Source organism: Aulostomus chinensis, chromosome 17 (assembly GCF_037954235.1).
Source record: "Aulostomus chinensis isolate RoL2024-O1b breed Wild chromosome 17, RoL_Achi_v1.0, whole genome shotgun sequence".
NCBI lineage: Eukaryota > Metazoa > Chordata > Actinopteri > Syngnathiformes > Aulostomidae > Aulostomus > Aulostomus chinensis.
In genome coordinates, this window is record NC_141336.1 from 4334919 (window position 1) to 4347912 (window position 12994).

At 42.9% G+C, this 12994-nt stretch overlaps 1 protein-coding gene across 10 annotated transcripts in view; it reads right to left on the bottom strand.

Moving 5' to 3' along the window:
- larp1b (La ribonucleoprotein 1B) overlaps window positions 1–12994 on the bottom strand; it is a 34877-nt gene that overhangs the window by 10650 nt on the left and 11233 nt on the right. For 4 of the 10 annotated variants that reach the window (XM_086183357.1, XM_086183356.1, XM_086183355.1 and 1 more), the window contains exons 5-12: window positions 12481–12654; window positions 10868–10993; window positions 9903–10068; window positions 7462–7606; window positions 6482–6659; window positions 6079–6248; window positions 5824–5898; window positions 4328–4687 (exon numbers count right to left, since the gene is read on the bottom strand). In XM_086183357.1, the coding sequence (XP_086039483.1) occupies window positions 4328–4687; window positions 5824–5898; window positions 6079–6248; window positions 6482–6659; window positions 7462–7606; window positions 9903–10068; window positions 10868–10993; window positions 12481–12654 (1394 nt within the window). Of the gene's footprint in view, window positions 1–4327; window positions 4688–5823; window positions 5899–6078; window positions 6249–6481; window positions 6660–7461; window positions 7607–9902; window positions 10069–10867; window positions 10994–11574; window positions 12399–12480; window positions 12655–12994 lie in introns of those variants that run through there. The other 6 variants (XM_086183361.1, XM_086183360.1, XM_086183359.1 and 3 more) reach the window with 4 other exon arrangements.

A 12994-nucleotide genomic window follows, 5' to 3' on the forward strand; every position in this document is an offset into this window, starting at 1 on the left:
AACTACTATTTTTTTGTAGTATTTCATCACATTTCCTGTCCAACACCAATTATGGCTTGTTGCATGAAGTGCAGCAACAAAGGATCTGTTTTCTTTTGCTTTAATAATATGTCCTTATTCATCTTATTGTATTTCCTTTCTTTCAGTATTTCTAGTTTTAATACTTACATTTCTTTTGATTGTGCTTCTGCCACTAAATCTGCTCTCGATGACCGGAATAATCCACCACAGCTACGGCCTAGATAAGCGCTCCACTGATTAATAAGCAGGTCCACATCCGATCATGATAAATTATTGTCACTCCATGGTGGTGAGAGAGGTGGACGGTGATGAGGTGGCAGGGTGTGAGAGTGCCGGAGGTCTGACCTGCTGCTGAGTTGACAGCTGCATATCAAAGGTCACATAGATGGCTCCATTTCTCACTTCCTCACCTGACCCTTCCATCTACCTTCCTCATCATTGAGATGCTTCAAATGGCAAGAGGATAAGCAGGAGTTGCACTCGTAACAGGTGATCTGCTCTGCCTTGTCGTTCTGTGTCAGAGCTCTGCGTTTTGCATGACCTCCAAAGGCAGCAGAAGCTCCCGCACCTCAGAATCTGCAGTAGTAACAAAAGTTAGAGTACTGCGAGAAATGGATCAGTACGTGCTGATCCCTCCTGACTGACCGTAAACTGGAGTAAGCGAGCGAGTCTGCTTGAGACTTTGCGCATTGCTCAAATTAATGTGATAACATGCCGATTCCCACGAGACTTATAATATCACAGGGGCAGCAATTGCAAAATATTTTATGTGGGATTATTACTTAAAAATAGCGGGTACGGCAGCTATGCAACAGTAACTCTGTTGTCAGCTTCTCATTAGGCTAACGTCACTGCAGCCCTGGGGTCTCCCTGCTCATTTTTTAATTATTCTGGCTGTTGGAGGACCCGTCAAGCTCGGAACTTATTGAATTTTAGGTTTTGATTAATACAGTTACACTGATTAATGTTTTTGTGTAACATACAGTGGGGCAAAAAAAGTATTTAGTCAGCCACCAACTATGCAAGTTCTCCCACTTAAAAAGATGAGAGAGGCCTGTAATTTTCATCATAGGTACACTTCAACTACGAGAGACAGAACGGGGAGGAAGAATCCAGGAAATCACATTGTAGGATTTTTAATGAATTAATTGGTAAATTCCTCTGTAAAAATAAGTATTTGGTCACCGACAAACAAGCAAGATTTCTGGCTTTCACAGACCTGTAACTTCTCCTTTAAGAGGCTTCTCTGTCCTCCACTCGTTACCTGTATTAATCGCACCTGTTTGACTCATTATCAGTATAAAAGACACCTGTCCACAACCTCAAACAGTCACACTCCAAACTCCACTATGGCCAAGACCAAAGAGCTGTCAAAGGACACAGAAACAAAATTGCAGACCTGCACCAGGCTGGAAAGACTGAATGTGCAATACGTAAGCAGCTTGGTGTGAAGAAATCAACTGTGGGAGCAACTATTAGACCATGGAAGACATACAAGACTGCTGATAATCTCCCTCCATCTGGGGCTCCATGCAAGATCTCACCCGTGGGGTCAAAATGATCACAAGAACGGGGAGCAAAAATCCCAGCACCACACAGGGGGACCTAGTGAATGACCTGCAGAGAGCCAGGACCAAAGTGACAAAGTCACCATTAGTAGCACAGGGACTCAAATCCTGCAGTGCCATAGGTGTCCAGGCCCGTCTGCAAGAAAGCATTTGGATGATCCAGAGGAGGATTGGGAGAATGTCAGAGGAAAACCAAAATAGAACTTTCTGGTAAAAACTCAACTTGCTGTGTTTGGAGGAGAATGCTGAGTTGCATCCAAAGAACACCATACCTACTGTGAAGCATGGGGGGGGGGGGACATCATGTTTTGGAGCCCTTTTTCTGCAAAGGGACCAGGACTACTGGTCCGTGTAAAGGAAAGAATGAATGGGGCCGTGTATCCTGAGTTTTTCAGTGAAAACCTCCTTCCATCAGCAAGGGCACTGAAGATGAAACGTGGCTGGGTCTTCCAGCATGACAATGACCCCAAACACACCGCCCGGGCAACGAAGGAGTGGCTTCCTAAGCGGCATTTCAGGGTCCTGGAGTGGCCTAGCCAGTCTCCAGATCTCAACCCCACAGAAAATCTCTGGAGGGAGTTTTAAGTCCATGTTGCCCAGGGACAGCCCCAAAGCATCACTGCTCTAGAGGAGATCTGCATGGAGGAATGGGCCAAAATACCAGCAACAGTGTGAAGACTTACAGAAAATGTTTGACCTGTCATTGCCCACAAAGGGTGTACAACAAAATATTGAGATGACCTTCTGTTATTGACCAAATACTTACTTTCCACCATAATTTGCAAATAAACTCTTTAAAAATCAGACAATGTGATTTTGTGGATTTTTTTTCCCTCATAGTTGAAGTGTACCTATGATTGAAAATCACAGGTCTCATCTTTTTAAGTCTGAGAACTTGCACAATCGGTATCTGACTAAATTCTTGTTTTGCCCCACTGTATGTAGGCCTGTATTTTTTTTTTAAGTGACTCTAGGATAATACTTACATGTCATGTCTTTAAAAAAGGTAAAAATATATGACTAAATGGTCGCCATCGGAAGCCCTGGGGTCATAAATCGCGCCTTCACAACACTGTACAATCCTGCAGTAAAGTGACATGACACACATCCTAAGCCACGAGGCATTACTGGACAATTCTTCTCTTTTAAAATATCATTCTCAGGGACCTATAGATACTGTTTCTACAGAGCCTACAGACGAGGCATTTCCAAAAAAGCAGGTCAGCTCCCTGGGGAGGCAGCTGTGTGACACACATGTCGTCTGGAGACTTGTGTAGTGGGTGATAAATAGTAGCCTATATTTGGCCACAACTATCCACAGCGGGCTCAGTTTAACAGCTCTGTCAAAATGTCTTCCTGTCAAAGCGCTGCGGATAGCGCCGGGTGTCAATGAGTTTGGGGCCTTAACACTGTGATAACATCACAACTGTGTGACGCTTGAGAGAAACTGCTTTTATCATGACAAATAAAATATACCATCCTGGGTGCGCAAACCAATGTTGCACATCTCTACTTTTGCATGGCTGGTTTATCCTTTTCCTTAATATTTTTTTGTTCTAGTTAATTTTTTTGTATCAATAGCAATGTGAGGCCAAAAGAGCAACGCTGTGGATATTTGGGGAGCGTTGGCTTTATTTTGCAATACGTACAACGGTCAAACTGTTCAACGACGCAGCTCCAGCTTCTTATGAGTGAAGTGAACTCTGAAGCACAGGGTTTGGAATGATGAGCAAGAAAATACTCAAAATATGGCACAGTGTCAATGTGACAGAAGTGGTTCCAGGTCAAACTCTGGAGAGAAATTCAGAAAAGCGTGGCCAAGTAGAGTGGGCATGGGTCCTCTGTCATTTTTCTGTTTTTGCTCTGTAACCTAACAGTAATATTTAAACTGGAAGACAGGAACCTCATAAATGCTTTCATGGTGTATTGTTATGTTCATATCACATGTTCTTATTAAGAGAGTGTCACTTTGATATATTTGACTTCAAAAACCTATGAAGGTATGAAACTTGTCTGAGAGATGGTCAACTTGTTCAGACACCACGGGAATTATGCAGCATGTAGATTCCAGGATCCCCCGTTTCAACACGGTGCTTTAACTGCTGTTAAATAACTGCCAATCCAAAGAGGAAAAACGTGTGTCAACCTGAAGTTCGACTATACGGATAGGATTTGTCAACACTTTGACGAAAACAACACGCTCAAGGTTCAGGTTTATTTAAGTGTTTTTCTAGGAAACGTGTGCGCGTTACATCCAAATCAACACTGTGCGATACCAAAAATAAAGGACATTTTATTGTAAGAGAGTACAACCTCCAAAATCTTTTGCGCAATGCTGATTTTGATCATGAGTTACAGTTTTGAAGTTTCTTAAAAAATACAGTATAACTTATGCCCTAAACTAAGTATGTAAATCAAGGGAAAACAGGACATACATCTAAAAAGAATAGATCTTATTATCCGTCAATAAAAGTAGGCTCAGAGGTAGAGTGGCTGTCGAGCAACCGGAGGGTCGCTGGTTCGATCCTCACTTCTCCCGGTGACCATGTCCAAGTATCCTTGAGCAAGATACTGAACCCCTAATTGCTCCTGATGGCCTTGAGACAGACAGGCGACACGCCCAGGGTGAACCCCGCCCCTCGCCTAATGTCAGCTGGTATAGGCTCCAGCCCCCCACCCCCCCCGACCCTTAACAGATAAGCGGTACAGAAAATGGATGGGTGGAAAAGTTTTCTAACCTTGGTGCACTCCAGCTGCTCCTCCCCCTTCCAGAGGTCCTGCTCGTAGTAGTACAGCCCATCGTTGATGGCTTTGGCTAGGTCTGCAGTGATTTTGGCTCTGGACTCGTGGTTGCCTGTCCGGTCGCCACCAGGGTGCTTGCGGATGTAAGGGGGGGTCTGGGTGACGATAAGAATCTTATTGACGTCTTGGTCATCCAGCTCATAGTCTGAGTCGTCCTCGTCAGACCAGTCGGTGAACTTGTTCTTCCTGGGGGCCATCTGCTCCATTTCCTCGTCAAACAGGAAGTCGAGCTCCTCCTGGTCGGGCTCGACCTGCGAAGGAGCGTGTTGGTGAGGTGGAGGCGCCCCGCGGCTTTCCTGAAGGACATCGTAAACAGCCATAAACATGCAGCCATAAACACATAGACAAGTACGTATCTGCCTACAGGAGGGGGTAGTACAAAGGAGCCATCTGATAACTGCTCAACATTCAATGCCAAATGGGTTTATTTTTTGTGTGTTGAGCTCTGCGGACATATCAAGAGACATTTGGTCAGATTTGTTGTCCTCTTGATTCTTCATATGGGCAGATACATTTAATTTGCATTTTTTTTAAGGCTTTTGCTTGTGTTTCAATCTGAGTTAATGAGAGGAATATTCAGTGATGCATCGTGCCAATAAAATACCAGTATTTAGCAAAAGTGTCATCAAACCTGGTGGAGGGAATGAAGATCTGACTGTAAGGGAGAGGAGTACACGGACCAGCTTTCTTAGGGTTTGCTTGACAGAGGAAATTAGAAATACAGGCCTGGTATCATCAGAGCCTCAAATCCAGATTACGCGTAATACTACAGTAGATCATTTTTTATATACAATTTTATATAATTAAAAGGGTTTCTCAAGCAGAAACACTGACTTTCACTTACAAAAGATGTTACTAATGTTGCATGCAAATTTTTTTTTTTTTGCAATTTAGGTGTCGATACAGTAACATCTCATAAAATACTTTCCCAAATCCTATTTTCAAACATCACGGGTGGTTTTGTGAATCTTTTATTCAAGTATTATTATTTTTTTAGAAAATCTGTCAAAAGAAATGTTTCCCCCTTATTGTGTATCTGTGCCAAGCTTCGACAAGCTCCGATATTTGGGGGAGAAACTATTTCTGCAGCTACATTTGAGACTCTGCAGCCAAAAATCCCGGCTAAATAAAAAGAAGAATGAAGGCAAACTGAAAATATTTTCAGAGATAACAAAGCACACAAAGTTAATAACAGTGCATGTTTAAGAACATTGTTAATAATATTACAGGATTTGGGCAGATTTTGGAGTTCTTTACAGAAGTGGAAACATAATTTTCCAAAAATGGAAGACTGGTAAGATAAAAGTTAAAAAACAGGACAGATAAATGATGAATGAGGTTTAATGGCGGGAGAGAAATGCGAAAAATGGGAATCATAAAGAAGTGGGAGGTTGAAGCTGTGACGGGTGAGTGAGAGGAAGAAGTACTCAACTGCAGAGAGGAGGTGGTCAGGATGAAGCTCTGAGGGAGGAGAGGGGCTGGCAACACACACATCATCACCGACATGCTGTCGGCCGACAAAATGGAGGAAAGACAAATGAGAGTGGACGATGACAGGAAGACAGGTGAAACGAGAGCGAGGAGAAGAGTGACGGATGGGATGAATACTGCAAATATGCTGCAAGAAATATCAAAGGCCTGAAGCTGCTGTACACCTCCTGATGCCTCCTTGTTTGTTCTCCAGTACCTTGGCTTTGCCGGAAGGCTGTCTGTGGCGTTTCTCCACCTGGATCCAGGCGTCAGGGGTGTCCCTGGGGGTATCTGTCGCGGGAAGAGGCACCTGGCTGGTCGAGTCAGGCACAGCTGGTTCTTGAGGCTCTGCTGGCTCAGGTGGAGTCTCCTTCACAGGTGATGAAGCTGTAACAGTCAGAGTCACATGTGCAACCTTCAGCTCCAAAACTGAACTATTCACCTTACAATAATGTAAAATACAGAGAGCAACACCTCTGAGAAGCTACAACCAGATGCTTGGCTTTTCAATGGTGAACGATGGAGACAGATTACAAAACATACCAGGATTAGACACAAATATAGAATCCCCTGAACCCGTTCCTCTCAAAATAAATGACCAGATTCAAGTGAATACTGACCGATATTTACAGAATTGAAAGTCTGTCGTGGAACAAATTCAGGACAGTTGATGAGCTGAGAGAAGTCAGTCCGAGGGGAACCCACGACAGCAGGGACGGGGATGGGCCAACGCTCCGGGTCGACTTTACAGCGAATCCTGTCGTCCACTAGCTCCACCTCTGTGCTGGTCTTCAGGGCCTGAAACAATGAAAAATAACATTTCACCCATATATTTATATCTTTTTTTTTTTTAATTCCATGATGGGCGAGTGTGTCTGAGACTGGATTTAATTAAGGAAAATAAACTAGCTCAAAGCCAGGGGAGAAATAAGTGAGATCCTCAGCTGAATTCATTACTCTGTTACAAAAAAAGTTCTCAATAATTTATTTTTTACTTGTTCATGACACCACATTTTTCCCACTGCACACATCTTTTTTTTTTTTTAGACCAGGGTATTAATACATTTAGTCTTATTGGACAAAATGTAACTTTAGAGGAAGAAAGATTCAAATATTTTTGCTCCAGGTTGTTGGGGGAGGGGGGCAACAAATATTCAACGATACATTTCTCATAACACCACAAAGATGATAGTATATTTCATTTTTTATTTATTATTTCATTCTATTCCCCAGAGTCCCTGTATCTCATGATATTAAAATGTGGTCGGCGGCAGCTGCAGATTTTGAGTTATAAGCCAGACTGTGAGCTGCGTGTCACTCCTGGATGCTTGTCTCATTAAGCTAAGTAGTTACCATCACCATGGCAACGTCGAACTGCAGCTGAAACCTGCTTCTCTGACGTCTGTGGCGTTCACCTTCACACTTGAATGACATTTCTGTCGATCTAACTTCCCTCTGAACTCTTGATATTGTTTCGGTAATGAGCTGCAACCACTGATGGGACTCAACTGGTCCAAGGCAAAACATAGACATGTCAATCAAAGCGACCGTGTACATTTGATGGATTTCTCAGATCAACACTACGTGGTGGTGCTGTTACCTCCATGATGAGGCTGATGTCGGTGGTGAGGGCCTGGACTCTGTGGAAACTGGCAATGAGGGAGACTGGGAGGAAACCCTGCGTGTCCATTTTCCTCCTCAGGAAGAAGTCTCGCTCCAGGTTGTGGAGGCTGAAGTAGTACTCGCTGGTGGAAGACATCATCATCATCGTTATCTCTCAGAAAAGGTGCGATGTAGACATGCTTTGTATGTTAAGTACACTGACGAGATGACCTCTGACTTGCTGCTCTACGTAGAGAAATTTAACATATGGCTGACTTGATAATTAGTGCTCAACAAAACTACTACTCTGCCTACAAAAATAATCTAATGTCTGAGGGGTCACTGTGATGTCATCAGGGTAACCCTCGGAGGCCATAAATCTTCACGACGACGTGGGTTAGGGGTCAGTGTGCCTGTCACTTCTCAACCAGCTGTCCAATCACAGCGGAGAAGAAGTGGAACAAATGAATAATGACAACTGTCAAGTCCTACATGCTCGGGTGTTGTACAACAATAAATACGGAACAATTCAATTCACGAAAATCTTTTCTCATGCAGAAAATCCCTATGAACTCAAACAGACCAGCAGGTCCATCTTCACTCTGTTTGGTCAGTCTTAACTTCATCCAGAGCAAGGCCAGAAGAACCGGCAGCCCCACCGAGTGTGTTCAGTTTAGTGTCTTGGGTTTTCAGAGAAAACACTTTTGGATTCAGGCCCTAATGACCAGATCTGACACTTGTGCGCCAAATTATACGGTGTGAATGTATTTCAATCAATACCAACTAAGAAATACGGAAGCAATAATTTTACATGCTTCTGCAAGCTCCAATAAATTAAAAATCCTCTGACTGAAGCACCGAATCCTTCCACTCGAAAAGGTCCCTCTCCATTAGTTGTCATACCATTTACAGTCACCCCCCCCCCCACACACACACACACACAGGTCTGTACGTCAAGCTCAGCCTGCAGGCGGTGGGGATTCAACGTCGTGCTCATGTGGAGTAACCCCGGCTGAGCGAGCAGCCTGAATAATGCTGAGGGAGACGAGAGAGGAGATGACAAGAATGTGCCCCCTCCTCCATTTCCATCCTCACTCTCCTTCCAGAAACATTTTTTTTTTTTACATTTCCACTCTCTGCCCTGCATATAATTCATCCCCTGTCCCCTCGTGCTATATTTAGAAAAGCACCTCACCCCTCACTATTCCAAGTCTGCCTCTGCAACCAGGCCAAGGCTGGCAGCGCTACATAGAGGAAAAGCTGCCCCCTGCAGGACACATCCAACCCAGAGGAGGTTTGCTCATCAGCTACTGAGACACCGCACACTTGCCTGTACACACAACCTTTACCTGGAGCTTCAAGCAGAACCTTGCAATCAGATTTTTATATATTATCAAAGTATTTAAAATATATGTGGTTATTAAGATAAAATAAGTTGCAGGACACGTTTGATGGTTCTTAAAGACTTGTTAAAAGCAGGTGAAGCCAAGTGATAATCGTTAATTCAGAGTGGTTTAATAACCAGTCCTCCATTTCCTCAGAGCTCCATACATTTTAATGAACCCTCTTTGGACATAGAAAATCAAAAACTCAACAATTTCAATCTTGAATTTCTGCATATTTGTAGTTGTTCTTTATGAAGTTAAGTTGTAACCCTCAGCTGCTTTAACAGTTTGTTGGCTAAAAGAAAATAAAATACAAGAAATTACATTTTCACATTTGTTTTAGATGTTTTTGTCTTTGTTTTACAGGAAAAACAACTGACATTCGGTGTTTGCAGCTTCTCAGTACTGAGGATTTCAAACAGGTTATCAGACAAAACATCTGAAATCGTTATCTTGGGCTTTCAGATATTATGACCTGCGAGTTTCAGTTTTTGAAAATCTTGACGTAATCATAAATGGAGAAGATATTCAGGAGATGCATCAATAAAGCTAGAAACACTGAAAAATCTCTCCAGTTAATCCTCGAGTCCCAGTGCATGTTTGTACAATATGTGAAGAAATCCTCTCGGCGTTCCTGAGATATTTTGTTCGCGACAAACTGACAACCTGAAACCAGGATGCCTCCGGCCCACAGCTGCGCTTGTACAGGGCGTTAAAAACAATCATTAGTCAAATCCCTAATATGACACATCACAACTGGAAAACGTTGTGACGTGAAATATTTTCGACGTCATTTCGAGAGCGAAGTTCCCCTGCAATTGAACACATCAAGTGGTGGAAGCGATGACGCCGTGTTGAGTTCACTCCTTCCTGGTTCTCTCATTCCCAGGCAGAGGCCCGTAAACAACCTTCATTGACAACATGAAATAATACACACGTCTTCCAATCATGAGGCTGTTTCCTAGAGGTTGTGTGGAGCGCATCGTCATCAGATGATGGCGGAAACGGACCGAGGCCACGGTGCAAAGCAAGTGCAATGCTGTGAAATACTCACATTTGGCGTTTGATGTATTCCTTCAGAAGCTTCTCATCCACCGTGTACATCTGGACTTTGCTGCCATCATCGTAATAGTACACCATGTTGGTGCCAAACTCTGATACTTGAACAGCGGAGCCATCAGATGTCGAGTCTCGGTAACTCTGAGAGTACTCGTAACGACCTGAGGAAGCACAAGACACAGCAGAAACCTTATGGACTCTGTAAGACATTTTTGAAATAACCATTTAGTATCAAAAGTACTTCGTAGTAGCGAGACTGGAACACATGTCAGTGGAATATTGTTTTCAGGTAGATTTTTGTTTCCTGCTTGAAGACCATTACCAATGCATCTTCTTTAAAACAACATGGAGGGAAATCTGAGTCACATACTGAGTAGCAAAGTAAATTAATTAACGTCACCAAGCGAGAGTTTTCAGTCCTCCTCATACGAATAGCTACCATGTATAAAGTCCAACTCAGCTTTTAATGCTGGCATGGATCCAAAATCCAAACGCTGTCCGGAGGTCACTTTCAAGAATAACAGTTGACAGTGCAGAGAGACCGTAAATAAGGAACAAGGTTAGATGACATGAGTCCTTTGCTGGTGGATTTTTAACAGCTGATTTGTGCATGTCATGATTTCCTGTGTGAGTTGAATGTCTTAAGTCCTCGTTGTTTTCAGCAGGCGTCAACGTAACACGAACTATGCTTTTCTTGAGCCAGATTTCATTTAAGTTCCACTTACAAATATTGGATAAAAATTTAAGAGGGAAGTATCTGAACTCATGTCATGTCAATACACCGGCTTTGTGTGCACTGATAAATTATTACCAGGTTGCACAGTTTTGCTTCCTGGTTCTGTGGTTCTAGGTCTTTTTTTTTTTTTTTTTGTGGTGTTTATATTTTCCCCAAAAACGTTTTAAAGCAGCCAGAACTGAATCAGTCTTTAAGATCCCCTGTAGGTAACTTAAAAAACGTGCCTCGTCCACGACCTCTCCCACGCCCCCGGCCCTTCCCTCTGCCCCGGATTCCTCCACGGACGCTCCCGCCGTCACTTCTGATGCTGGAGGAATCGTCCCCAAAGTCCCGCGGCTCTCTTCTCCAACCTGCGAATGAGCACACATCATTCAAATCCTACAGGTGCTTGATATTGTGGCCTCAAACCGAAACATCCAGAAGATCACCAAAACATTTATGGCACAAAACAAGACCTGCTAAAAATTAATTGAAAAGAACAGGAATTGGGGATAATCAGGTAACCTGAAACAAGCACACACCTACACAGGCAAAATTATTCATCTGAATGGCATTTTAAAAGGAAAATTCTACATTTTGTATTTGTTTTTTGTTTTAAAAACCAGTGTTTGTATGACTTAATTGTGTAGTTTTGCCTCATGTTCCTATCAATGACGGAAACATTTCATGGACAAAGTTTGGTCTTGAGCTCTAGGGATGCTGTAAAATCACTTGAACAGTCGTCAGATGATCACACAGGTTGTGTCAAACCCTTAATTTACAAACTTGGCAAGACACAGCCAACATAAGCATTTTACACACAGGTCAGTCCAAAGATTTTGGACTATTTTGCCTCCTCAAAGCCATACTTCACAAAAAAAAAAATATATATATATATATATACTTTTTTTTTTCTCGTTCAACTACACATAAATAGGAGTCTGGAACTCACAAAGTTGTTTTTCTCCTCCTGCATCATTTCTTTGTGACTCCATCATGCACCGAGAGCCAGCCACGTTTATTTAGCTTGAAGTTAATGAGGACTGACGAAAAAGAAAAACAAAACAAAACAACAACAACAAAAAAAACCCCAAAAAACAGCAAAACTGTCCAAAAAACTTCCACAAAAAAATTCTAAAGCACATCGTCTGTTATATTTCACGTCGTCTTGGTAATGCAGGAGGGGGGAAACTAATTTGTGAGCGCTAGACATCTCTTTGAGAGTACTTGAAAGCCAAATACACTTTTTCACTTAAGTGTTGCTTTAGTGTCTTTGATTCAGACTGGAGGTAGGATTGGCTCACCAGCTTTGCTGGGCAAGGATGTTAGTTGCTTAATATCCATAACACATGGTTCTTGTTTGGATTTATCAGGTGAAATTAAGTTAAACACGAGAACTTCTCTCGTTGTTTGGCACCTCTTAATAAAACATTTTCGTTAAGAGTCCAAGCATAAATGGACTTGAGGCAAGCAGTTTCCATTCGCACTTGATTGACCCGCCAAGTGAGAGACAAAAGTTGTATTTAGTACTGAATAACTTTGTTTGCTACTAGTTTTACAGACTGTGACCACACATAGCATTGACAGAATGATGGCTCACTAAAGGTGAGTCTTGACCAGAAGAGGTTAAATTTGTAGATTTGATCACGACCTCAAACATGCCAAGCTTGTGCCAAGTGTTAGTAAGGAAAGAACACAAGCGAGCCGACGTTAGATAGGCGGCTGGTAAAGGAGCGTGGTGGTGAGCACACATGAAACGGTACCAGAGCTGCGGCGAGCAAACAGCAAAGCCTCTGAGTGAGTGAAGAATTAAAAGAGACTGAGTATGAAGAGAAAACGGTGAGCTGCTGCCACTTACTCCTGCTGCTATCATGTGCCCTGTTATTATGCAGCGTGTGATTGGGCGATGTCGGGTCAGGAGAGTCGCTGTTGGGCTCGGTGTCCGAGCGTGTCGGGGCCCCACCGGGCGTCTTGGCGCCATCATCCCGGGACACTTCCTCCAGCGGCAAAGAAACCCACTTACGTTTGTTACCTAGCGATGATTACACATCGGAAACAGAGCTTCAAGACTCCAAAAAGCTGGAAATCCACTTTGGAACAAATTAAATCAAATTATTTAAATAGCTTTGAACTTTGACACCAAAAAGGCCCAGGAACTTCTTGGGGTTCGGAGGAGCAACTCTTCTTTCATGTCAACCGAACTGTTTAATCTCTTGCCGTCATGTCTTGGAGTTCCTTATGATGTGTGTTGCATCTTACATTATTATCCAAAGACATCGGTGCCTCTTATTTCTCTCGCTTAAAAGTCTACGAAGATGTGAGTGAATCTGTTAAGTGCAACACATTTGATCATCACAGCAGAACATGCACCA